At 42.9% G+C, this 26,793-nt stretch overlaps 3 protein-coding genes across 4 annotated transcripts in view; all 3 read left to right on the top strand.

The window, feature by feature from the left end:
- LOC306785503 (phosphoglycerate mutase 1-like) overlaps window positions 1-1,538 on the top strand; it is a 4,030-nt gene extending 2,492 nt beyond the window's left edge. The window contains exon 4 of the mRNA XM_079279917.1: window positions 1-1,538. This exon is cut by the window's left edge and continues 8 nt beyond it. Within this exon, the coding sequence (XP_079136043.1) occupies window positions 1-162 (162 nt within the window). The 3' untranslated portion in view covers window positions 163-1,538.
- A 2,891-nt stretch (window positions 1,539-4,429) lies between these two features.
- On the top strand, window positions 4,430-15,119 carry slf2 (SMC5-SMC6 complex localization factor 2). The gene is made up of 19 exons (XM_079280914.1): window positions 4,430-4,494; window positions 4,604-4,852; window positions 5,201-5,246; window positions 7,429-8,822; window positions 8,928-9,007; window positions 9,098-9,211; window positions 9,312-9,479; window positions 9,735-9,840; window positions 10,016-10,103; window positions 10,653-10,794; window positions 10,905-10,992; window positions 11,111-11,287; window positions 11,792-11,886; window positions 12,010-12,097; window positions 12,207-12,329; window positions 12,487-12,564; window positions 12,708-12,794; window positions 13,787-13,855; window positions 13,945-15,119. Exons 1-19 carry the CDS (start codon window positions 4,468-4,470, stop codon window positions 14,395-14,397), a joined length of 3,672 nt encoding a protein of 1,223 aa, XP_079137040.1. The 5' UTR covers window positions 4,430-4,467; the 3' UTR covers window positions 14,398-15,119.
- A 746-nt stretch (window positions 15,120-15,865) lies between these two features.
- On the top strand, window positions 15,866-26,575 carry washc2c (WASH complex subunit 2C). 2 transcript variants are annotated; one of them, XM_079279908.1, is made up of 31 exons: window positions 15,866-15,992; window positions 17,210-17,353; window positions 17,487-17,651; window positions 17,820-17,888; window positions 18,027-18,200; window positions 18,303-18,396; window positions 18,485-18,546; window positions 18,648-18,704; window positions 18,801-18,911; window positions 19,036-19,120; window positions 19,292-19,351; window positions 19,477-19,601; window positions 19,691-19,781; window positions 19,878-19,931; window positions 20,012-20,212; window positions 20,328-20,476; window positions 20,624-20,734; window positions 21,215-21,307; window positions 21,394-21,495; window positions 21,587-21,694; window positions 21,796-21,965; window positions 22,056-22,164; window positions 22,450-22,848; window positions 22,948-23,076; window positions 23,258-23,359; window positions 23,511-23,585; window positions 23,854-23,913; window positions 24,367-24,576; window positions 24,687-25,346; window positions 25,448-25,619; window positions 25,730-26,575. In XM_079279908.1, exons 2-31 carry the CDS (start codon window positions 17,210-17,212, stop codon window positions 25,873-25,875), a joined length of 4,287 nt encoding a protein of 1,428 aa, XP_079136034.1. In that variant the 5' UTR covers window positions 15,866-15,992; the 3' UTR covers window positions 25,876-26,575. The 2 variants fall into 2 exon arrangements, with proteins under 2 accessions (XP_079136034.1, XP_079136035.1); XM_079279909.1 differs by lacking the exon at window positions 23,854-23,913.
- Window positions 26,576-26,793: the final 218 nt, after the last annotated feature.

The raw sequence follows: 26,793 nt of genomic DNA, 5'->3' as shown, positions 1-26,793 counted from the left end.
GACGAAGCCATCATGGAGCTGAACCTGCCAACGGGCATCCCCATCCTCTACGAGCTCGACAAGAACCTGAAGCCCGTGAAGCCGATGCAGTTCCTGGGAGATGAGGAGACTGTACGCAAAGCCATGGAGGCCGTGGCTGCTCAAGGAAAGGCCAAGAAATAAAGACGCAGAAAAGCCCTCTTTGTGTATGACAGAGTAGTTTGTCCTCAACAACTGACTGCACTTCAGTGTTTTTGCTCCATCCTCACTTATTCTTGATTGTATTACATGAGTAAACTGTAGATTGTTGTCAAAGGCGACCTCACTCTTCTTGCACAGCGCAGGGGTAGTAGATGTTGAATGATCATGATGTATTACGGTCAAGGGAGACACAGCTCTCAAGAGATTGTAAATATTGTTTTGCTAAAATTGCCAATCAATGTGACAACCTGTTTAAGGTTTCATTTATTGTCATTGTACAACACAGGGTTGTGCAAGGAAATGCAGTTTGTAATCCCATTTTGCTACATGAGAAAAACACAAAAAAAGCAAAACTACACTCTCTTTTCCGATGTTGTTTAGTATCATTTCCATGCACTGCTGTAGGATAAATCAGTTCCTGTACTGTGCCTTTAACTGTCAAGGAGGTATAGCGTTCAACTGAAATGGATAGCATTGCTGACAAACGCAGTTTCTTATCTGTGTACTTGAATATTTAAGTAAAAGCCTTTTTAATATTCAAAATGTATTCGGTTTGCTCATGCTTAAACTGAATATCTCTATGAGATGCTGTTTTTCAAATGCACTGATGGTAGTGAGGAAGTTATACCAATGTGTGTCTGATCATACTGTATTCATCATTAGCTGCCCAGGACAACATTATTATTTATTGGATCGGATATTGTATTCTGTTATTTCATTTAAAGAAGACTTTATGAGACCTTTTTTGTGACGAAAGGGACCAATGCTAAAGATGGACAACGTCATTTCTATATCACTTTTTAAAGCAATTCGTTGATGCATTCCATTGATAATAAGTTCCCAATCTCTTGAGAGCCGGATGGGTCAGTTGGGACAACTAAACAGTCCTTTTCTCTTATTGTGTATGAATCGTATTAGTGCCGTGTCCTTGGATGTTGTTGCGTCTTTGTTGAGTGTGACAATTTGTGTTTTTCTTTTTGTGTTTCATCAAGTTAAGTCCACTTTAAATGGTGCCAAATACTGCATTGCACTGTATAGGGGATAAATCCATTATTTGGATTACAGCCTTCCCAGTTTCACAGTACCATTGTGAGGCACGATTAACAGAAATAAGAGTTTTAATTTAAACATTCTTTTTGTTACTCTGTTTGGCTGCCTTTGGTCTGTCTTTGCTTCTTGGTGTCGTAGTATTTATGTGCCTGCAGCTCCTATTCCTAGTAAATGCCTACAGCTGCCCTTACTGCCTGATGAGGAAGCAGTGGTGGTATTTGAAAAACCGTCTGATAGGATTTAATTTGAAATGTCCTATTATGTCCAACAGTATTTTTCTTTTCCAAATGTAATTCCCTCTGTGTTGGTTGTATGTATCTGAAATCTTTGGTGGTAATACATTTACAAATCCAATGCTGTGTCTCCTTGTCTTGCTGGACATAGATGTATGGGTGTTTTTTTTCCCACACAGCGATTTGAGTTGTATGCTAAAATCAAGTCTAGCTTGTGGTCAACGATTAACTTGCCATGGACTCATATTTACTTACTGACCAAGTTTCAGCAGGTTTTTCTAAGCTGATCAGTTCATTTTTGGGGGGCCAATCTCACTTACCTTTATATCAACAGTGATTATAGTGATATTAATAATTTTGAAAGAAAAGTGTACCAAAAGTCTTGCAACAAAAACATATATATAATTCGTTTTTAATCAAACAGTTAATCAACAAAAAATGTCTTCTGTGGGAATGTTAGATCTCAGTGCATTTTGGTGGACTATCCCTTTAACATAGAATACTGCTGAACTCCAAGTTCCACAATGCAATTCGCGGAACGTTGGTCGAGTCGGCTGCAGGCGGGAGACGTTCATATTATTGAGATGATTTTAATATTGGAGCTGTCTGTTGTTAAAGACAATTGGACTAAGCTCTCAAAATGAGAAGAGCAACAGAAAATCAAAGAAACACTCGGTGAGCAAACTCAAAGACTTTGTTTGCAATTCTAGGCGAAAGCACGTTAGCCAGCTAACGCTAGCGAACCAGAGCACTTCCTGAAACAACGACTTGCTAATATTCAATGTTGTTCTATGAGACAGGCACTGTGAGTAAGATGTAACGTTATGTATGCTTACGTAACGTTAGCTACTGTAAGTATGGATGGCTGTTACTGTTTGCTGTGACAGCGAGCCGAGCGTTATGTACGTTAAACACTTGGCGGTGACTGCCACATAGCTAACAAATTGTAAACACGCTCTTCATGTCAGTTACCTTGCTAGCGTTAGCCAACGTTACTTTTTTACTAGTTGCTACCGTACTAACATGTTGTCTTGTGTTACTTTGTGAGCATTTGATTATATTTGAGATATTCAAGTGGTAACGTTCGTGTTGATCATGGATTTATAGACGGTAGTTAACCCACTGATGCACTCATGCTGTTACAAACGTAGCTGCACGTGATTGGTAGGAACTGACGAGGAGCAGGTGTCTTCCTTGTGCTGGCTGTGGCAGTGCTCGGTGTCGTGCTGGGTGTGACGTTTATGCAACACTTCTATATCTCTTTTGTTTTGAAAGCCGCACTGCTAAGTTTAGCATTATTGTCGCCTTGGTGACAACACTAACTTTGATGATCTAAACATGATCAGTTCCTCCTCTTCTGGCTTTCTTGCAGAACACTTTCAGAATACTTTCCCCCGAGGAACAAAGGTGGGTCAAAGTGTCCCTATACTGCACCGTGTAATGCAATAGCAATGTATTTACCTTACATTTACACCGTGATGCTTGCCTTAACTTTTCATGGTGCATTTTAACTTTATTTATTCAAAATAAGTGTTTTTTTAACTGTCTTGTATTACTGTTGTATAATACAACACCCATGCTATAAATCCTAGGTATCGAACATAACCTATGAGCAGGGCGGTTATGATGTGATGTGTTTTATTGTTGCTAATCGTGTACTCATCTGTAGACTCCAGTAGTGCTTTGGTGGTGGTGGTGGTTAGTTTGTTAGTGAAGTTAGTTTGAACCTTTTTTAAACTTAATAAGTAATAACATATCTGTATCTTCAGATTCTTTTCTCCCCGTAGGGTAATAAACAAAAAGTGTTAGCTGGTAAAATCCTGTTGTTTTTAGTTGATTTATTGAAATACATAGTTACACTTGCAGCAACCTAATTTGGTAACAATGAACAACAACAATGTAAGACATGTTCTTTGTCCATTGCCTTCCTCTTGGAGCACATTCACAACATATAATTATGCCTGAGTATGTATTAGTTATGAGAGCATATAGTGGAAAGAAGTGATGGAAATGGTTCTCCTCAAATAATGCAAGTAGAAGAACCTCTTTGTGTCTGGCAGCGTGACAAAGAAAAATGTCATCCATCTGATGCATGAAATGTCAACCTGTACATACTTGAGCATTTTGAGGCACCAAATATTTTAGACGTAAGATCATAATGCACAAATGTTTCACTTGTGTTCTAGTGAACGACCTCGTATTCCAGCAGAGCTCCCAGTCGCTTCTTCAGGAGACTCCAATGAAACCCTCTCAGCTCCCTAACTGGCTTTCTCACCCACCTCCCAGGAGAATGTTGCCACTTCATACCCCTGAGGTGTGCCTAAGGGATACACTAGGCCCACCACGGCACCCTCCTCCACCACTGTACCCTCCTCCACCACAGCTCCCTCCTCCACCACGGCTCCCTCCTCCACCACGGCTCCCTCTTCCACCACTGTACCCTCCTCCACCACAGCTCCCTCCTCCACCACAGCTCCCTCCTCCACCACAGCTCCCTCCCCCACCACGGCACCCTCTTCCACCACTGTACCCTCCTCTACCACGGCTTCCTCTTCCACAGCTCCCGCTTCTACAGCTCCCTCCTCCACCACAGCTCCCTCCTCCACCACGGCTCCCTCCTCCACCACGGTACCCTCTTCCACCACAGCTCCCTCTTCATCCTACGGGACCAATCCATTCTCCAGGGTTTGTTCCAAGCAGCCCGACAAACATTGGTTCCCCAGTGAATAGGTCCCATCCCCTGGCAGGGGGCAGACTGGGTCCTCTGCAGCACCAACACCATCACCCTCCGGGGTCTCTCTGCTCATCCAGGTCTGTTGCAGTCAGCCCGACTAACAGTGGTACTACAGCTAGTAGGCCACAGCCCCCGCCTCCCGGTACCTTTCACCCTGCATCTCCTCAATTCATGAAGGATTTAAGTAACCACTCCCTATCTTCCCACATCAGGAGAGATCAAGAGACTGAATCCAAGCTCACTTTGTCTTACTCGGGAATTAAACATGTAATGCCTCAAAGACAAGCGTCAAGCAAGGTATTTTTTTTATGTCATTGTTGAAAACAGGATTTGTTCAAATAGTAACTTGAACTGCAGAATAGCCTTCAAGTTCTGAATTGTTGTCTGTTACCATTTACTTTGTTAGGATCAATCCAGCGATGTGAGAGGTTCCATACAGACTATCCAGCTCCACAGGCCCCCCATGACCCCGACATTTCACGCCAGAAGTTTTCAAGAAGCTTACCCAGGGCCCCTCTCAGAATCAGACCATTGGAGCCCTGGGAACAGCCAGTGGTCCTCATGGGGCTACCAGCCTTCTCCCAGTACCCACTCGTCTGACAGGACTAGTGCTTCCGGTTTACCCGTCATGCACAGCCCTGGAGCCCCTTGCCAGGTAACATTTGTCATTAGTTTGATCTAGTTTAGGGTTTTGATAATAGACTTTGAGCTGTTCATTACTCAAAAAGCCCAGTCTCAAGCCAGGGTTGTGGGGCCAAAATGATGTTCACTCGCGCAGAGCATGGTGTGTTTTTTCTCAGCCTTTGTAAACAAAGATTCAGGTGATATGGCTTTGATAAGTTAAATAACATCTGCCAGAATTTGAGCAAGTCAGTGTGCTAATATTTATTTAACATTAAATTCAATTTTTTAATTATTCAACACCTGACCGAGGTGTTGCTTGGTCTATTGATAGAATGTGATGCTTATTATTGCTGTTTTTCTTTCTTTCTTTCTTTTTTAGGACCAACAACATAAACGAACACCTTCAAGTGAAAACTCAATCCCAGGTAATGTTGTTTTTTTTCCCCTTCTTACTCCTAAAGCTGCGATCTTTAGCCTTGTTGGCATGTTATCTTGTTGGCATGTTATCTTGTTTGCATGTTTTCTTGTTGGTGTTGCAGTGACAGCAGGCATCAGGTGTTGAGTTTGTAAATGTCATGGACCTGTATGTAATGTCAATTCACTTTGCTTGAGATTAACGATTGATAGCACTGGGAATGTCAACTGGTTTGGCATGCCTTTTAAAAAGGGATTGACATTGTCAGTAGCAGATTATAATTTTTACTTAACCATGTTTCACTACAGTCCACCATAACGGATCAAACATTTTAGACTAAACGTTAGACTATAGACGTTAGAATTTGATAAAAAAGTTCACCTTTCATCTTCCATAAAGTTCCCGTTTCTCCTTATCATTTCTAGATATGTTTTCTCTGCCATTCTTAGGAATTACATACTGCATTCTGTTACTTGTACTCTTTACCAGGCGCCAAATACCTGGAAGCACAAATGAGAGCTTGAAATGTTTGGTAGTTACTAGGGATGCAACGGATCACAAACCTCACGGTTCTTGAGTCACGGTTCGGATCATTTTTCGGATCAGCAAAGAAAAGGGGAGGAGGCAAATATAACTTTGCTTTCCATTTATTAATTAAAGAACTTCAAGAACACTTAAAGCAAAGAACTTTGGGCTATAGTCTTACATGAAAACAAAAATTTGAAACAAAATGAAATAAATAAATAAAATTAAAACATTTAAGAATACTCAATTCTGTTAAGTTTAAGTGCAACATGAGGTATGTTGAGACCCTCGTCCTTTGATCAATATTGAAAGGAAAAACCAGCCAGTGAGCTGGCTTCCACTGTTTCAACTCAACTGAACTGAACTGCTCGGCAACAACTTGGGTCTATGTTTACTTCCTGTCAGGTTATGTCATTCAAATACACTGCAATAATGTTTACCATTTCTGTGAAATGGGCTACAACTTTAAAACATTTTTCAAAAAGATGAGAATATCTACATTGTCTGGGGAGAGGGTAGACCTTCCTGTGGTGACTGGGATGTTACTATTGGGCCTGTCTAGCTTCCACTCTGCTGCTTCTGTCAGCACCTGCACCAGGTGTGTGTATGTGTGACTCTCACAGAGGAGGTGTGTCTACAGCACCTGTATGTGTGACTCTCACATAGGGGGTGTGTCTACAGCACCTGTATGTGTGACTCTCACATAGGGGGTGTGTCTACAGCACCTGTATGTGTGACTCTCACATAGGGGGTGTGTCTACAGCACCTGTATGTGTGACTCTCACATAGGGGGTGTGTCTACAGCACCTGTATGTGTGACTCTCACATAGGGGGTGTGTCTACAGCACCTGTATGTGTGACTCTCACATAGGGGGCGTGTCTACATCACCGGACTATGAATCTCCCACTCCGCCATGATGAAGTGACCGGTCAGTCTTTTCCTCTTCATAGAGCAATGATCTTCATACTGAAGTGGGTGCGTGAGGGGATTTCGTAGCGTGGCTCAAGCACTTTAACCAGATTTTGAAATCCTTTCGTTTTCCACACCGGAGTGTCCCCCGTCACTGACAGACCAGGATGGTGGCACTTCATATGCGTGGACATGCCCGATGTTTTGCCGTTGTCGTATGTCTTTCTTTTTAAACAACGCCTACATACCGTAACGCTTTTGTCCACCCCCTCATCCGTCATTATAAGTTACAGGGAAGACAAAATGCTCCCAAGCTTGCGACTTAAATGACGCCGGGGGCTTCCGAAGTTCCTCTGCTCGTCATGACTTTCGCCGTTAAATGCTTCTAACTCTTCATGTGAACATAATGCTGCTTTATATCTGTTCATTGACACTTTGCATTGATATTCAGGGACTTGTTACTTAGGAACAGCAGCAGTAAGACCTTATTACACACTATGATGATTAAACTGTAAAAAAAATACTTAATTGATCCGCGGTTCACAAGTGAGCCGAACCCGTGATCCGTTACACCACTAGTAGTTACAGAAGAAGCTGTTACTTCTACATGCCACATATTGCTCTTGATAAGAGAGTGCAGTAAATGGGTAATTATCTGATATTAGCATCATCAAATGCATATAGACACTGATATTGAAAGACATTCGTAAACACTAAGAAAAGAAAGTATAATTTTATTGTATTTTTCTGTCTCCAGTAGTGGATTTGAATTGCACATCTCAGAAGAGGCACATGGAGTTCGAGGGCCGGGACGACAGTCCCAAGAAACTGTGTCTTTCGGGGATGAACTCCGTTGGCAACTCACACGGTACTTCACTGCAGTCTCAGCTGTCAGCGAGGCGTTCTTCAGTCCTGGAACTGTCACCCAAACGCACGAATAGCCTTCTGCGCACAGAACCAGCATGCGGCCAATCGACGTGCTCGGAACTGTCGTCCGCATTGAAACCCGCGCAGTCGTCCTGTGTGACGCCGTCACTCAAACCTTGTATAAAGAAACGACCAGCGATGGGAGCAAAGCAAGCCTATATAAACTCCACCCATAATCAAATTGTGACGTTGATTGAGTTAAGATCACCTTCAAAAAGTCCAGGTGAAGACTGTTTGAAGAAAAGAAGCAATGAAAACGATAAAAGGGAGAAATCCAGCTCTTTGGTCTCCTTCGAGGTTCCCCAGAGGGACACTCCTCACCTTCACTTCGGCAGCCACCAGTCTGTTCACACTCCCCGCAGTGCCTCAGGCTTACCAGTCAAGACCGTGAGCAGAGGGGATCCCATGGAGGAGAGCAGAAAACCGGACAGTAGCACACCCAAACCGCCCTCAAAGGCAAATGCTGCTTCTGTGAGTTGTCGCATGGTGGAACGGAATAGAACTGCCCGTCCACGAAGACCTGTTGCAATCCTGAATGATATAGGTGAGCTTTTCACCCCCGATCCCATGACCTACGTCGTCAGCCCCGGCCATAAGACTCCAAAGCCCAAGATGACTGGGATCAAATCCCCCACCTCAGAGAACAGCTCTTCATCCAGCTACAGTACTCCAGTTAATGAATCCTCTTGTCGCAAAACTAGTTCTCATGCAGTGGACTCCAAAGTCTCTTCATTATCGGCAAATCTCTCGCAAGTCACCATGCCAACTGTAGCTTTAGAGCGGGTAAAACTTGAAAGCTTTAAATACACTTGCTCAAAAGACTCCAAAAAGAGCCCCGTCACCTCTTCAGGCAGGCAGCTTAAGGACGAGAGTTTTAAATCTGACGACAAACGCACATCTGTCCTCTCCAACGATGTGAGAGCCTGCGCGTTAGAGGCAACTTCTACATCTCACTGCTCTCAATCTCCACTGCTGGAGGGGCGGGCGAGCGAAGGGCGTGGTGCAAAGCCGGTGATTGAAGAGGATCCTATAGATGTGGAGCTGAACCTAGGCCTGAGCTTCGCGTTAGATTTGGATCTGACCCAGAGCTCCCATAGCAGCGAGGAGGAGCAGCTCCTCTCCTTGCAGGAGATGATGGAGCGCGTTACCAAGCCTCCTACACCAGAGAAGGGAGCCTTCTCGGAGCCGAGCACACCCGGACATCACAGCTGCCAGTCAAAAACGGTAAGCTTGAAATTACTTATTGGACATAAAGTTATAGATGTATGATCGATCAACTCGCTGAGCGACCAGTAAAACCGTTGTGTTGTCGGTTGTGTTTCCCCACAGCTGCCGTTGCCAACCACAAAGTCGGGCATCTACAAAAACAATCTCGACCAGATGCTGAAGGAAATAAACACCAATAAAAGGTAAATTATGCAGAAAATGTCATTCCCGTTACCTTTTTAGTTTGAGCTACAGTAGCAGTTAACTTTCTCCACATTGTTTTCATCCATCAGAGCTAAAGAGATTGAGACTGCACTTCTAACTGCGTGTCAAGAGGACCTACTGAGAATAGCGGAGTATGAGGAGGCTGAGGAGAACCGGGAAGAGGGCGTCTCCACTGAACAACAGTAAAGCATGCAGGAGCACACAGACACAGTATAACATGTCACTGGCACACAGTAGTTCACTAATCTGCTTTATTACGGGTTTTTTTATTTGTTTTTCTAGGGATTTCCTGCAACGCTACTCTTTGATGTCCAACGCGATCAGAGAAGTGCCTCCAGGAGAAGTGGTGTTCAACCTGGAGAAATTTGGCCGGATCTTCGACCACGATACGCTGCAGCTCAGGCGATGCATGGTCAGTCCGCAGGGGACGGCGCAGAAATCTCTTCTTTGGTGAGTGGTGTTCAGGTTCAGAGCAACAGCTCATTAGCTCAAGACTAGAGTGCCGTGACATTTGATATTGGTATTGGTGGCTCAGGACAAATGAGATTTTCAGCCTCACTACCGGAGCGATGAATCTTCAGCGTGTTGTTGGTCCCATCCAGCACTTTATACACTTTGCACTGTTGACGGTCGTGACCATTGCAGGCTACATTGACCGCTAGTTAATTATTTCCTCTAATCTTTCTCTCTCCTCTCTCACTACAGGTCCAGCCCTGCTCAGCTGAGACTGCATGTAAATATTGGATTGTTCCAGGAAGCTTACGACTGTCGCTCGCCCTGTCCAACTCAGGTTACCCGTTTCCTATTCAAGGTAGGCCCCACACACACACACACACACACACACACACACAGACACACACACACACACACACACACACACACACACACACACACACACACACACACACACACACAGGTGTAGCATGTTGGTAGTGATTTGTCCAAATGTCTGAACTTTGGTCGTGATTCTTTGTTGATCCTGTCAGATGATGTCGGTCCATAGTGAGAGGCTGCTATGTGAAAAGATACTACAGGCTCTCTGTGACATCGCCTGCACTGCTGCTTATCAGATAGGTCAGTGTTTTGGTATTTCTTGTATTTTGCATGTCCTCACTATTATTAAGACATGTCAACATGTATTTTTTTTTCTGTGTGTATGCTGCAATGGGAAAATATATGTTGTAGTATCATGTGAAATTTAGAATGTACAACTGAACGTGAGGAACACAGGCAGACACAGAACAGCAGTTTCTGCAGAAGATTTTAATTAGTTTTGTATCCAGGTATCTTGATATCTTTTCCCACAAGGGTGAGAAGTGAAGAGACACTGTTTCTTTGTTGGTAAGACAGAGACACAGAAAGACCGTGACTCCTGGAACTGAATGTCCGCAGGAACAGACAGCCTGTGTCTGAAATACTTTTACTCTCCTTTTGACGCATTATCTGAAGTTGTAAAGGCGTGAACCTTTGCATGCATAAATGATGTTGAAAATTGCATTTCGCCGAAGAAGCATTCACGCAGTCTACTGAATACGTAGTTGCTGTGCTTTCATTATTGATTTGACAACATAAACTCTCTCCTCCCGATTAACCTAGAAATTTTCTACCACAATTCTTCCTCAGTGAAAACTGGAAACCAGCAGTTTAAAGTGTGGGTGCCCAGTCTGGCCGACGTGGCGCTGGTTCTGTTGAATATGGGAGTTGCGTTTGTTACTCTCTTCCCTTTTGAGAATCTGCAGCCTCCATTCACTGAGGGGGATTTGCTGTAAGTTCCTTTCCTGTTTATTAGATTACTCATTCATTTCCTTGTTTCCTGTGTAAAAGCTTAACAAATAAGTTGTTTATTTATTGTTACATTTCTGTGTGTTTGTGTAGGGAGGACATTCATATCAAAAGTGAGAGTCCCTCCAGCAGCAAGGAACAGAACACTTTCCCTGAACACAACTGCAACAACATCTTAAAGGTGAGACGCAAACGGTTGGCTGTCGTGTGTGCATGGGGGAGAGTTTGGCAGAGAAAGTACAAGTTCTCCATTCCGATCATTCACTCCTTGGCTGTTTGTCCCGTGTTCTCGTCTGCAGTACCTGTCTTACTGTATGGGCCTCTGTCCACGAGCGTACAGCGACGGCGAGCTGCTGCTGCTGCTGACTGTGGTGGGAAAGGTGGGCCTGGACTCTTGGCTCGTCCTCCAGGCCAGTACTGAAATGTACCCTCTACAGTACAAAATTGTCAACAACATCAGGGACTGGAACACCATGGTCAGTTCACGCATGACTCGGCTTCCTTGAAAGTCTGAATACGTACCTTTTTACATTGCAAATGTGTGCAAAATCATGTAAATGAGTTCCATTTAATAACAATGCAGTGCACTGTGTGCCACTGTGATGCTACACATCAGACAAAAGTCTTTAAATGTTGAATACATGTTTTTGAGTTTATTTTTTTAGTCTTTGAATCGATTAATTTGGCAGCAGGTTTATAAAATAACATGATTTAATCGTAGTATCATAATACACTTTCACAAGATAATATTGAAAAGTCGCCAATTCCTCCTGTAAACAAGTGTACCTGGGAATTATTGTGGTTAATATATATTTACATGCATTCACAGAATGTTTGGTCATGAAAATGAGTTTAAAGACATGAAAAACTCATTTAAATCCACCGGCCAAAATGTGCATGGCCCATGTTCACCTTGATTTATAATATCGTCGATCACTTTTTTAAATTGAATTTGTTTTATTTCTCTAAACTGTTCTCAGCTGCCAAGAATCTGTATGGCCCTCACTGATCTTACAGATGACCACCACAACATGTGCCTGCTGGTTCAACTGCTGCCCGACAACACTCGTGGAAAGTAAGTCTTTTACCTGGTTTTCTCTGGACTGATTATCTCCATTTTTCCCACACAATCTCTTTTTTTTCTCTCTTTTTTTTTATTGTATTGCACATCAAGAAGTATTCACTTTTGTTGATCTAGGCAACTGCGACGACATCTTTGCCTGTCTATGATCTCTAAGCTGTTGAACGGAAATAGTACTTACAGACCTACTGAAAAGGAGTTTCAGGTAATCTCTTTCAGTGTGTAACCTAAACCTATACAAGTCTCTTTTAGACCTCAGCAGTTGAAATATGGACATTTATCTAAATTACTTTCTCTTACGACGCCATGCCTAGCTCTCTGAACTGAGGCCCTACCTGCCCCGTATGCAACCCTCCATTCTCCTCCGAGGCATGATGAGCTCCTCCAGCAGGAGTCGGAAACACAAGGAAGAAGACATGACCACCTTAGACCAACAGGTGAGCATATGCCTCAAACTTTAAAGTGACTTTATAGTTGTCTTGTTTTTCTGTTATGTGTAAGAAAGCACAAAATGTAGTCTGAATGACATTGTGAATGCATTAAACATGCACATTTTTCTGATGCAAGTTTCTTTCCCTTCATTCTGTGCCTCAGTCCTACTACCTCTGCTACAGCCTTCTGACCTTAGCAAATGAAGCGTCCAGCTATCAGTTCTTCCCAGCTCATCAAAAGGTAATTAATCCCTTTTTCTGGTCTGAAGTTTTTCCGGCGCTGGTTATTAATCAGCTGATTTACCAAAGTCTGAAGCTGGTGATGTCCATCTGCCTGCGAGAGGTGTGTGTTAATGTGCGTTGCCTTTTTCTTCTGACTCTCAGAAACAGCTGCTGTCTCTGTGCTCTGAGCTGGAAACGCACGTGAAGTGTGACATCAGAGAGAGTGAGAAATGCCTTTACCGGAGCAAAGTGAGTTAGATTTCCAAAACTGTGATCCAGATGCAGTGTAACATGCTGAAATACAAAACACAAGTATATAAGCGTGGCATCCTCAACACCTCTACCTGCGTGGTAAACTGCATTGAGTCGACCTACCTGATGTTCCACCTGCCTCAGTAGTTCTTGTTTAACCTGTTTTTCAAAGCTTTCAACTAGATTGAGGTAATTTGCGTTAATAACCTTTCTAACGCTACATGGGTGTCTGTGTCGGCAGTGTCCCTGACAAAGTCACGCAGTCGATCCCTTTTATCCCAGAAATCACTATTGTTAAATCTCAAGTCAAAGCTGTTTGCGTCATTAAGCAGCTGCTCAACAGGAGTAACAGCATGCAAATTCATGCTGCTCCATCCAGACACATTGAGGTTGGTGTGTTCGAGTTTGGTGCAAACATACTTCCTGCAGCAGATCTTACATTATTGCTGAATAAAAACAGTAATTGACAGTTAAAGTTATATTTATATTTGGAAATATGCATACTATCCAGATGAGGTTAGACGTGATGGTCATTTAGTTCACAAATTGCATTTAGGTTTTGTTCCCGTGTCCAACAGGTGCAGCACACCAGTAATGATCAAAAGTTTAAGTCATTTTCTCTTATATGTTGAATTTAAAAACTGAAAATTAACTTTTGTCATAAATAGATGTTGTGGAAGCGACTAAATCTTTTTTTAATATCGATTAATCTGCTGATTATTTTCTTAATTAATCAATTAATTGCTCAGTCTAAAAGATACAAGATGGCGTCTTTAGATCGCTGCTGTTGTTCGACAAACAGTCCAAAAACCCCAAAACATTAAATTTACTATAATAGAAGACAATATCCTCACTATAGGACATTAATCATAATGTTGATGATAAGTTGATCAATCATTGCTGACTTGGTTTCCAGATGCAATCATGCAAGCCAACCGTTAAAGCTAGCATGTGCTCTATGTGTGACCACCTCGCTCTTCTCCCTGCAGGTGAAGGACCTGGTGGCCAGGATCTCCACCAAGTGGCAGATGCTCCTTCAGAGGACCAGGCCTCTCCATGTACAGTAGTCTTATACATACTCTTATATGAACATAAAGTCAAAAGATTGTATCGTTCTTATTTACAATTCTATATTTTCCTCCTGTAGGGCAAGTTGTACGATTATTGGCAGCCTTTGCCTGTTGACACACTGACGAGCAGCCAAGAAGAGCAGGAGGTGGACGACAGCGATGATGGAGAGTGGCCTGTGATGGAGGAGGAGGAGGAGGAGGAAGAAGAGGGATCCAATGAAACTGAAGAGGTTTTAATGATAGCTGAGGACAAGGAAGAAGGAGACGATACAATGGATGAGACGTACAAGACAGCAGACGACACGAGGCCAGAAGAAATGGTGGGAGACGATACAATGGATTACACGCACGAGACTGGGGACGACGTGAGGCCAGAAGTAATAGAGCTGAACCAAGAGATGGAGCCTGAAGTACACGAGCAAATAGAGGCTGGAAACATGGAGCGTACTGAACTGGAGACTGAAAATCAGTTCGGGACCAGAGAAATTTCTCACCATAACCAGGTTGCAGCGTGTGACTTAGTGTCATAGAGATGTTGTTCATCATCAGCTCTTGCCTTAATGTTAAGCTCAATTTGCACTATTTGCTTATCTCCCTCTACCCCTAACCCCCACGTTTTATTGTAGATACAAATACAAAATGTATATTTATGAATAAAACCGTTGGGAAAGAAGTTCATTTTTTGGTTTGTGTTGCAAAATACTGTTTTATTATTATGTCTAATGTGAATGACCTCCTGCTGCGCCTCTGTTTTAACTCCTTTAGCTGTGGTGTGTGTATATATTTCGGCAGTAGAGTGCCCACAACAACCAGGGTTTTCTTTTACATCCTTGTGTTTCAGCTGTGTTCATTTGTTGCATTTAAGTAATTCCTTGCTGTGTAACCTTTGTGTCACCGAAAAGCTCACGTACCATATGTACATGAGTGGAAACGTGTGACCTACTTGATTATTAGGGTTTCTCAGCCGCTATTGTTTTGGTACCGACAGTAGTAACTGCAGTAGTCTGGTCATTGTAGAGAAGACACGGACATTACCAATAAGAACCACTCTGTTCTTTTCAAATGTCCCAGTAAGAAGTGATTGTGACTGAACTTGAAGGACCTGAATGGAATTCAGCCATAATTCATTTATGTATTTACACCTGTGCTTTTCTTACTGTGACAAAATATAAATATGGTCCAGATGCACATGTTTGTTGACTTCATGTTATAATGTTGCTGTTTTTTTGGATGTGTGTGCACTTTGTTAAATTCCCCTTTTGTGAAAAATATTTTTTTAATGATTGATACTTTTTTTTATAGCCGTTGCCAAATACCGAAAATAAACTTTGTTTACATAACAAACGTTGAATTTGTTCAGTTCTTTGTTAATTAATATTAATACATTCGTAAGAGTAACTCACTACTCAGCTAACTTATTTGTGATAGATCTGCAACTTGCAAAGTAAAAAGCACCACAGAATTTGATCTGTGTCGGTCCCGATTGGTGTTAAAGTGATGATGTTGTAGTCCCACTTTGGGGAAAGACACATTGAGACAGACTCCAGATATCACTGCGGTCTAAATTCCCACATTCAGTCATTATGTCATTTTAGTTCCAGTCGGCTTGTGTGTCGATAATGTGGCTTTCTATATCTGGTGCAAACAGGAGGATGTAGTGAGAAGCAACAGCGTATTCATTTAGAAAGTATATTTGATTTATCTCTGTGATAATTCAATTAATTTAGTAAGATACAATGTATGAGTCACATCTTGACAGGTTAAAAACTACTGAATAAACAAATACTGCGTCCACATATTAAGTTTATTTATCACCATTGATGAACAGTATCACATGTTATTACAATGTCTGGTAGTTCACGCTTTTATTGCAGGTATGAGTGATGAGTCAAAGGTATCTTCGCCTCCTTTCCTCGGGTCCTTGGTTGGTTCCACTCCGCCCCACTTTTCAACGGGTTGCTATGCGACGCTAGTCAGGTGACTGTCTGCAGACAGAACATGGCCGACCTGTCAGAAGACCAATGAGGGAAAGAGGCCACATTTAGCATAATCGATCTCGTTTTTTTTACGTCGTATTTGACCACAGTTGACCGTGGTGGACAGCAGTGGACCGGAGTTATTCAAGGTAGGCACAAAAGCGCTCATATTCGGGGTAGATGTGTAACTATAGTGTCGCCTGGAGCAGCGCACAGCTAACGGTGGTGTTGGCTAGCTAAGTTTGACTAGCTGCTAACCGAACAGTCCCCGCGCTCTCTTACAGAAGACTGTCAGTATGTGAAAGCTCGCAGGAGGAAGTAACATTAAGACGTCTCTTTATTGACGCAACACTGTCATTCTCCGCTAATTTGTAAAGTTGTTGTATTGCTAACGCCGAATAAGCTACTTTGTTGTATCGGAAAGTGTAGCAGTTAAACTACATTAGTTCAAGCAAAGATAACGTTACGAGTTAGCTAATGCGGAATGTGTTGTGTGGTATTTCAGTAACTCTTTAAACCAACACGGACCTGCAATGAGCAGGACATCAGGGCATCAACACTGTGAACGTACTGTGTCACCAGTTTTTGGACTTGTTCTGTTGACATTGAATCAAGACTATGTGGGCAACTATATTACAAAAGGTTGTGACATTTGCAGTAATAACATGAACATTGGGATGAATTATCTTCGTGCCTAGTTTATTTTATAGAGGGGAGGTTTAAACCTTTGACCAGAGGGAAGCTCTTCATACTGGTTGTTTAGTTGGTTGGAGGCAGTATGATTTATGTGGCCTCTCTCTGGAGGAATGCCACAGTCCTGTCACACATCTTACTTTCTCTATTAACTAATGTACTTGTTATGTTGGAGCTAAATACAGGTTGTCAGTAATATAAAAGATAAACCAAGCTTTGGAATCCTTTTTTGGGGGAACCTACTGAAGGGGATCCATGAAAAAGGGTTCCTATATCGCAGTGATATCACTATCTGTACTGCAACAGTGTGAGGGGAGTTGTACCAATCTTTATTGACGATTCGGAGCAGCTCCGTAACTTATTTCTATATGATATCATCACTACAGTTTATGGTTTGGGCTTGAGCCGTATTGTTTCAAATGTGCAAAAGACAGCTTGTTGTTTCCATTTAAAGTTGATATTTATTTGCTCCAACAAGCTTTTGTATTCATTCTATCAGCTGTTTACATCAGGCAGAGACTCCCTTCTAATCATAGACTGTATGCAAATTGAAATCAAGCAGATATGTGAGCCATGTTGTTACACAAGAAGAAGATTTCCCCTTTTCCTGGAATAATTCATTAATGACAGGCGTTTAAAAATCTGAATATTTATTTGAGTGATCTGGTTGCAGATGAGCGGGTTGCCAGAGGGATTAGCAAATGGCCCAAGCAGGAGTGATCACCTGGGGACAGATGCTCAAGTTTGGGAGAGACCCTGGACTCTTGAAGAGATGCGGCAGAGCAGTGCCAACTGGTCCTTGGCAGCTGACTCAGGAGTAAGTCAGAAACTTTGTTCCCAGCTTCCAAATAAGCCAAACAATTCATCATCATAGATTCTCAAACAGTCCGAAAATGAAAGGAACTCTGCAAATGTCTCCACAACAGTTTTTTTTTCTTTTGCCTTCACAGCTCTTCCTGTTCCTCCAAGACTTCTCCCAGAGAATGCTGTCGAAGACGCATGACATTGAAAAGCAGTTGGACAGTCTGATCCGTGACACCAAGGCCACAGATAGCTGCTTGAACTCTGTCTTTAACGACTTCCTCATGCTTTCCAATACACAGTTTATAGAAAATGTAACGTACACAATTCAAATGTTTTGTCTCTACTTCAGTATTGCTTGTAAAACTATAACTGTGACAATTCACTCTACTTGTTTGGCTACTTTTGGAACTAAAATGTTGCAGACTACATGATGTAATCGTATCTGGTAATAAAAAACATGACTTTGTGTCCTGTTACAGAGAGTGTATGATGAAGAGGTAGAAGAGACTATTCCCAAGGCTGATGCTTTGGACAAGCAGCCTGAGCAGGTATAAAGAATTCATCCTTCCTGGGCGTAACATTTTATGTCATGGAGCACAACACCGACCATTATGGCCACGGTATGTGGCTCACATTATCCACAAGTCTCGTATCGCCCCGTGAAAGTCCTTTTCTTTTCCCGAAAGGAGAAAACTCGAGAGCAGAAAGAGGCAGCGCTGATCCCTAAGATGCAGGAAGCAGTGAACCATGGCCTGAGAGTGCTGGAGTCAGCCTTTGAGCATCTGGACATCAAAGCGGGGAACTCTGATTCAGAGGATGAGGAGGTCACAGACAGAGTGGAGGCCATCCTGGAGCCCAAGGTGCGTTCTAATTCTTGATTACTTCAGTAATGCATGTGAACGTTCACCCCGTTACATGGATGTTATTGATCCTGTGTGTCTGTTTTGGGACTCGTCTTTTAGGACCTTTATGTGGACAGACCACTTCCATATCTGATCGGTTCCCGGGCCTTCATGGAACAAGAGGACGTTGGACTCGGTGACCTCTCCAGTGATGGTAATATTCTCACGGCAGCTTCTTCAGGCGCTCCGATATCACACTGTTTATTTTTTCCCCTCATGTATTTGCGTGATTCTTTTTCCAGAAATGTCCGTTGACAGTGACAGAGACAGTGTGATTGAGAGCGAAGATGGCAAAGAAGCGGTTGTAAGACTTTTTCTTTCACAGTATTTTTCAAAGTTACTGATTTTGCATATTGCGCAGGTAAATGACACTTCAGTGTAAACGTTTATTTATTCACTCAACAGCATTCAGATGATGACTTTAATCAGGAGGAGGATGAAGTTCACAATAATATTAGGAAGGTAAGCTCGGCTGCACGCCTGCTAAAACACATAAAAGATTACATTCAAGCTGAACAACTCAAATCATTTTCGGATTCTCTTCCTGCACTCACTTAGAAGTCATCCATGTTGAGTTATGAAGAAGGTGATGAAGAGGAGGAGGATGAGGATTCGGACATATTTGGAGAATCGGACCGGGATGATGATGATGACGACGACAGCACAAAGGTATGCCTCTTATAATACTGAAGACGTATGTTTTGTGAGTGAGTTCTTTGTCATTTCAGTCTGAAATCATTCATATGTGAGCTTCAGGTTCTCGGTTTGTTTGTTTTTATTATGTCATATTCAGAACACTGGCCCATCGTCTTTTGCTGATGAGCTGGCCGCCCGAATCAAAGGCGAACCAGTTCACAAACCAGAAGGAGATCGTGCATGTAAGTCAGTCATTATCACCCAACTGGCAGTACGTCATCTCCCTTTTTGTTACTCTCACATTTACTTTAAGGAAAACACAGCGTCAAAGTCTATATTTGAGATTTAAGTTCTGACTTTGTTGTATGTGCATGCTCATGGTTCTGTGTGTCTACCATGTCATGTCTTTGAAGCATTGTCATCTAAGAAGAAAAGTAAAAGCAGGAAAGAACCAAAACCTTTAAAGCCACAGGGTAGGACTTTCATCCATCATCAGAACAATTCAAAACTATTTGTTTAATATTTGCATGAGTTATTTACACAGCAGGCCCATTGTTCTCAGTGCGCTCCTCAATGCTGTTTGTGTACATTGTAACAGCAGCCGAAGAGGACAGTGATGACATGTTTAAGCCACCGAAGATGGACGATGATGACTTCTCCCCATTTGGGGGGAAAAGCGGCCTCTTCAGTGGAGGGAAAGGCCTGTTTGACGATGAGGAGGAGGTATATTAAGCTCAATGATCATTTTAGCGCTCCCTCTTATTCAGTCCTGTAAACTCTGGACTTATGCTGTATTGTGTTATGTCATTCAGGGGGATCTTTTCTCCGAGGCTCCAAAGCCTCCTGTGTCCGAGGAAAAAAGGGTGCTGAATGAAAGCATGAAAAGCACATCTCGAACTGCAGGTAGGACCTTATGTTTTCAAAACTAAGATCTGACCAAACGTACAGACAAAAAGTGGACTTGCAGATTAACACACACCTTTTTCTTCTCCATTCAAGAATCGGACAAATCTGCAAAGAAGATTCCAGCAGGTGCCGTTTCAATATTCCCAGGTAGAAGCATTAACTGGTATGACGGCCGATATCTTAGTTCTTGTCTGCTTCATCGTCCTCAACCGACTTTCTCTCCACAGATAACAGCCTGTTCAGTCCAAGGATTGGCTCTGATTCAGTGGAGAGCAAGGAGAATGGCACTCCGGTGCCTAAGACCAATGCTGCCTCCAAGCAGGTTCCTGCAGGAGCTGGTTTTGGTGAAGGAGGAGGTGGGCTGTTTGATGAAGAGGATGAGGATGATGACTTCTTCAGTGGTAAAAGCCTGACGAAGTCTGACTCTGGTAAGTGCGTGAGAGAACGGGACCTTCAGTGCTACAGGCCAGGTTCAGGTGGGATCCTCCCCCTCAAACCCCCCCCCCCCCCCCTGTGTTGCTTGTGTTTCCCTCTTTTTTTCAGCTGGACACAAGAAGCCCAAGAAAGCTGTTGACCTTTTCGATGAAGACGATGGCGATGGTGACATATTCAGTGAGAAGCACAGTGCTCCAGCTCCAGCGCAGAGCAGGAAGGAGGTAGTGGAAGAGAAGGTTAAACCACCTGCGAAAAAGGTAAAGATCACCGTTCAAGTGTCTCAATGCGGTTGAACATGAGATTATGATAGTTTAATGGATTACATATTGTCGTTGGTCGATCTGAATTGTGTTTTTGTGGCCTGTGGAAGAGTTCCTATGTTAATGATTCATTGTTGTGTTTAGATGCCAGCAGGGGCCATCTCTATGTTTGGCCCCGGGACTCAAAGCTTGCTCAATGAGGGCCTGAAGAAGCGTCGGCCGTCTACCAGCGAAGAGTCTGGAAAATCTCTGGAGGTCTGAATACTGTCAAACAATATACTCTGGACCAAATCCAATTTGTTGTGTTTTCACAAGCAAAATGCCAGTTTCTTGACAGAAAAACACCAAAAGGTTGATTTCACTGCATCAACTGGTTGTAGGCCACAGTGTATTTTCATCGTTTTAGTTTAACGGTACGTTCACATTTAGCTTTGAGGTCCTGTCAACATTGACTCACAAGCTAATGTATCAGGCCTGGGTGCCTTTAAATGAACAGACCTAGTTGCAGTCAGTATATTGATGTTTGCTATAAGCGCCATATTCAAGTGCAGTCTGAGAAAAGGCCAAATCTGATTTAGTTTAGAGTGCACTGCTGGCCTTTACTCTTGTTGATACAGTTCAGTTCTCCTTGCTCAGTACCAGTATTTCCTTTCAAGACTAAACCTCATATTTCTAAAAGTTATAATTGATAAAACTATTGATATTCAATTGTCATCTTCACCTTATGCGTTTCAGAATGGGCCAGCTCCAGATGCTGCTAAGGCTGCTGTCAAGCAGACTCCGAGACCCCAGACGAGAGGCCTCTTCTCTGATGATGAAGACACACAGGTACGGCTCTCGAATTTCACGAGCAAAAAAGTGATAACAGCAATAAAACATTGAAATACACTATATATGTGTTTGCCTTCCTATAGGGATCTCCAGCTATCACTAAGAGCCAGTCTAAGCCTGAGCTTACAAGCCAGGGCAAAACCAGCAAGGCCCCTTTGTCATTGTTTGATGATGAGGAAGAAGAGGTGAGAATAGAAACTAATCTTTCTTATGCTTTTGATTAGCTTATGCTTTTGCTGTGAGTACATTACAATGATGTGGTTCTTCACCTTGCAGGACCTGTTTGCATCTGCAGCTAAGTCTAAAGCAAAACCTAGTCAAGCTAAAGCCTCCACACCGCAGCTCAGTGGAGCTGTGTCCAGCTCCCTCTTCAGTGATGATGAGGTATGAGAATGCAAAAACAAAAGTCATATTTACTGCCGCATCCCAATATGTATCGGTGCCTACAATGTGGTCCATTGTTTTCCCGAACATTTGAATGACAGGACCAGTGGGTGAGTTCTATCAGTAGCGCGGGGAAGCCAGCGGTAACGACAGGAGGGATGAAGCCCAGTACCAGTGCCCCCTCCAGTCTCACCAGTGCCAAAATGTCTCACAAAAGCAGCCTCTTTGATAATGATGATGATGACCTGTTTAGTCCAACGACAGAGTCGAGGTATGCACACACTTTTACAAATGTATTAAAATCACTTCAACCATAGTTTTGTTTTTTTAAGTATTGTATTGCTCTGAATTCTGACCCCAGTCAGAAGAAACCTCAGAGAGTCGCTCTCTTGTTTGAAGATGAGGATGATGAAGATAAAGGATCCCTCTCCGTCATCGAACCTGCTGTCAACACAAACACTGCTGCTAAAGTGAGTGCGCTAACTAAAATAGTCTTGTTCTGTAGCTTGCCTCCAGCGGGCTTTAAACAGGTTTAACAGGCTTAAGGGGTGAAAGGATCGACTCATTCCCTGGAGCAACATGTATACATTTAATTAAACAGAAAACACCACAGTAGAGACGTTGGCTCTGTGAGTTTCCCCAACAACAGTGATATTTAAACCTTTCTTCTGTTATACTTCATTTTTCACACCGTGTCATTTGCATTATCTCCCACACTGAGATTAAATTATGAATCAATACCTGTAATTCTTCAGACACCGGCTGTGGCCTCTCAGTCGTCCTCCATGTTGGAGGAATCTGAGGAGGTTGTAGTTTCTAGGAGAGCAGAGCAGGACAAGCCTGCACCGGAGACCCCTGAGATCCCATCGGCGCCCTCGCCAGAGATCAGCGAGCGTAAAAAGAAGCCTGCCGGAGCGGTCACTCTTTTTGGAGGCATCAACGTTCTCGCCAACATGCAGACGAAGAGCCCGTTGGATGAAGTCGACAATGATGACAGCCTCCTCTCCAACGACAGCCCACCGCCCAATGGCAAGACGGACGAGAAAGTCAAAACGAACGCCGTTAGTCTGTTCGATGACGAAGAGGAAGATGAATCGGATTGGAATGATCCGATATTCACACCCAGTAAACCCATAGCAAGCAGCACACTAAAGGTTCGTGTGACTATACAGTAGACCTAAGAAGAGTGTGAACGAGTGGTCCAGGTGCTGTTTCTCATGCAGGCAAGGTATAAAATGTGTCTTTATTTTCAGCCGACGGAGGAGCGACCGCAGGCGACGAGCACAGGTGTGTTCCAGGACGAGGAGCTGCTGTTCAGTCAGACGCAGCAGAAGGACAATGACCCAGATGTCGATCTGTTTGCCTCTTCAGGGAAAGCTGCCGTCAGTATATTACATATTCTCATCCGTTTGTTTGCAATCTTTAACTCAACTGCATACTGTGTCAAAAATCTTTAGTTCAGTTCATTTGATATTAACACTGCAGTATCATTAGAATTATAACATTCCAGCGACCAGATGTCTTTCACAAGATGGTAAGGATATATGACTGTTTGCTTTTCAGAGCTCCAAAGTCAGCTCAGTGAAGCCGGCAACACAAAGTCTGTTTGCAGAAGAGGATGAGGACGACCTCTTCAGCTCCATCAAGTCCAAAGCTCCTCCTCCGGTAGCAATTTGATTACTTTGTAGTGATTTTAGAACGATGCTGGATTCCTGCTGCCCTAACATTGCATATTACACCAGCTGTATGAATAGCCATTCGGCTGAATCACAAAATGTATATCAGCGGGAGAACTTTCTTTCATTTCTGTTCTCAGAAAGTAGCAGAGAAGCCCAGTAAACCTCATGACAGAGCGCCACCAGCAAGTCCAGAATCTGTATCCGAGACTCAGGTGAGTCTACCGGCAGCGTTTACTCCAATAATAGGATGGACTGTTGTTTTTCTTTGAGCCATAAACACACATTACTGTGTGTCCATGCGGTTTTGATACAGGGTTTATTTTTGCCGATATTAGCTGTTTTTCTTACAGCTGTTTTTAGCTTTCTTAAAAAAATACTTTTTGATATGTTGTGATAGACGCACGGTGTTGCTTCTAGATGAAAAACAAGAACTGCCTTCATTGGATTAAATGCTGAAACTGCTGTAATCTGACCACACAGAAACCTGCACCAAGCCCTGTAAAACCTAAAGATTCCTCATCAAGGATTGGGAAACTTCAAGTAATGTCTTTATTTTTATTGAATCAAAAGTCTTCGTTCTTGACATTTCACTCTGATTCCTCCAGAGAAAAGTCTCTTTTCTATTTTCTCTGACACGATTTCTCTTCAAAGGTGTCTTCTGTTTTGGGCTTTTTCATATTCTAACTTAAAAGCTTGGCTACGATACAGCAGCATGACGACCAGAATTAATATAATTATCTGTTTTGATTTCATTTTGCTAAGCTGGAAGAATTTGCTCTTTCACAAGATGTTATTGCAGCTTCCTCTTTCTTCATTTCCATCCACAGTCCTGTTTTTTTCCATTTTCCGTCGAATGATCATCTGTTCTGAACCACGCCGATAAACTTCATGAAAAGAGAGCAGTTGTAAATGTGTACTTGGGTGGAAAGTCTGTTTAAATCGTCTTTGGTCGCTGTTAAGGTGCATTGGTGTGTCTGAACTTGTCATATTCAGGCCAATCTGATGATCAACCCCGCTGCGCTGCTCCCTGGCGCTATCCCCAGTGCACTCCCTGGCATGGCTCCGAGCTCCTCCTCTGGGGGGTCCAGCCTGAGCCCCAGCCCTGCTACAACAACTCATATAGGAGCCCAGCCGGACCTCCAGGGAGCTCCAGTGAACTTCGACACCCCAGTTCAGGTTACAACACTGCAGAGCGTGCACAAGGTGTGTTTTTGATCCCTGGAGAAGTAAATCTGCTATCTAATAGTCTTTTAGTTGCTTTTCTGTTTTTTTTTTTACTTTGATATTGTGAGCTTACATCTTCTGTCATGCAGAGTCGTGCCAAAGGTTCAGTACAAAGGAGACCCCAGTCCAGAGCAGCGAGGCAACAGAGTTCTTCAGAGGTTAAAGACGTTCCTGGGACCAATCCGAGTCTGTCTGGTTTAGCCCCGCCTCCACCAGTAAAGTCCAGCCAGACGCTTGCCAGTCCGATCTCACCTAACTCGGCTGAACCCGCTGCCCTGCCCGCCTCCTCACCTTCTCAATCATCTCTCTCTGAAGTCTCCCCTAGACCGCTGGTACTGAAACTGCCAGTATCCACAAACACTGGAAAGAGAGATGCCAGTAAAGACAGCAGCAGTACCAAGGTGCTTCCGTCTGCTCATGAGGAGGACCTTTTTGGCTCCGACGGTCTGTTCGGGGCCTCCTCAGTCACTAACACACCCTCCATCAGACAGACTACCAAGACTACACAACCTCAGGCCAGTAGTGGGGCGGGATTGAAGAACGACAAAGATAAAAGCACTCTCCCATCCATTTTTGATGCCAACACGGGCAACCTTTTCCAAAAAGTCAAACCACGGTCAGCAACAAAAAAAGCCACGGCGTTTTTGGAGGAAGATTACGACAATGAGGACATCTTTGGACTGAGCAGCAGCTCCACAAGAACAGAACCCAAGAACAGCAGTAGTGCCTCAAAGCAGGACATCTTCCAGGTATCTTTATTTTACATTGATGGTGATACTGCCGAGGTTTTCTGTGCCGTCATAACAATACGTTTCATGTCTTTCCTTATCTGCTGAATTCCTGTCCTCAGGATGAAGTTTCCACCGTGCCTAAAGTCCACAAGAAGCACAAAGAGAAGACCCTCGATGCCAGCTTGTTCGATGACAACATAGACATTTTTGCTGACCTGACGGACACTTTAAAATCAAAACCGAAGTCCAAGACGAAGGGAGAGACCAAGTCAATATTTGATGACGACATGGGTAAGCATGACAGGCATTCGTGTTTTTTAAAGCTGTCTGTCTTGTGGTCTACCTTTCTTATTATCGACATATTTAACCAGATATTTTGTCCATCTCTTTGTTCTTTAAAGATGACATCTTTTCACCAAGCACAGTAAAACCAGTCACGAAGGCTCCCCAGAAATCAAAGAAAACACCACTCTCTCAGGAGACCAGCACGGCAGCGGATTCAAGCAACATATTTGACGATCCACTTAATGCTCTCGGTGGGAACTGAACTTGTTGTTTCTGAGTAGCAAGATTTGTACAACTGCGGATTCATCTTTTTGTCATTTGGATCGCTGAAAGATTGGAGATCGGATACACTGTTGATAGAGTATTTATTCATCTGAAATCTTAAAAATACTGGGACTTATTTTTGGCAGATAAAGATTTTCAAATGAAAACTATTCCAAGCATCTTCTGACAGCACTTCCAAAATCATCTCGGTATCAGATCATATGATGTAACAGTTGCTATGTACTGTTAATCTTTATTAAACATATTAGCACTTTATAGGCATCTCACATGCTTTGCCTCAAAGCCTGCAGAAATTAACAGCAACTTGTTTTGTTTGTTTTGAAGATGTTTATCCTTTTGCTTTTCCATGTTGAGATTCCATGTCTTTCGTGCCATATCATGGTTATGAGAAATCAATTTGTTTACTTACTGTCTTTGGCATTTTGACAATGTTTTTATTAATAAGAAAGTCACCAATTTCGTAACTCTGTGGCTGTGATGAGAAAGGAAATTCATTTTTAATAACTAAAAAGAAACATATTTTATGAGTGTGATTATTTCCAAGTCACTTGTCCTGATGTCTTCGGACGATCATCTGATGATTAGTGTCTGATGCGAGCAGGGAGCCCATCCTGGAGAAAGGGAACATTAGATCTGTAATTATTACACTATTTCTGTTTAATTTTTGGATGATTGAGGTTTTGTTATTTTGCCGATAGGCCAGTATTAATAAAGTAAAAAAGGAGCAATTTAAGCATATTGGCGTTTAAAGAGAAACCCCTCACAGTATAAGTACAGGCTTCAAAAACTATAAATGCATACTTTGAATTTCTTGTATCTGTTTGTGCCTTAAACTGGCATTCACAGCCTTTTTGTCTTGTGTATAGGACTTGCATGGGTATGGGGCTACACATTG

Source organism: Melanostigma gelatinosum (assembly GCF_949748355.1).
Source record: "Melanostigma gelatinosum genome assembly, chromosome: 12".
NCBI lineage: Eukaryota > Metazoa > Chordata > Actinopteri > Perciformes > Zoarcidae > Melanostigma > Melanostigma gelatinosum.
This window is presented reverse-complemented; position numbering and strand designations above follow the sequence as displayed.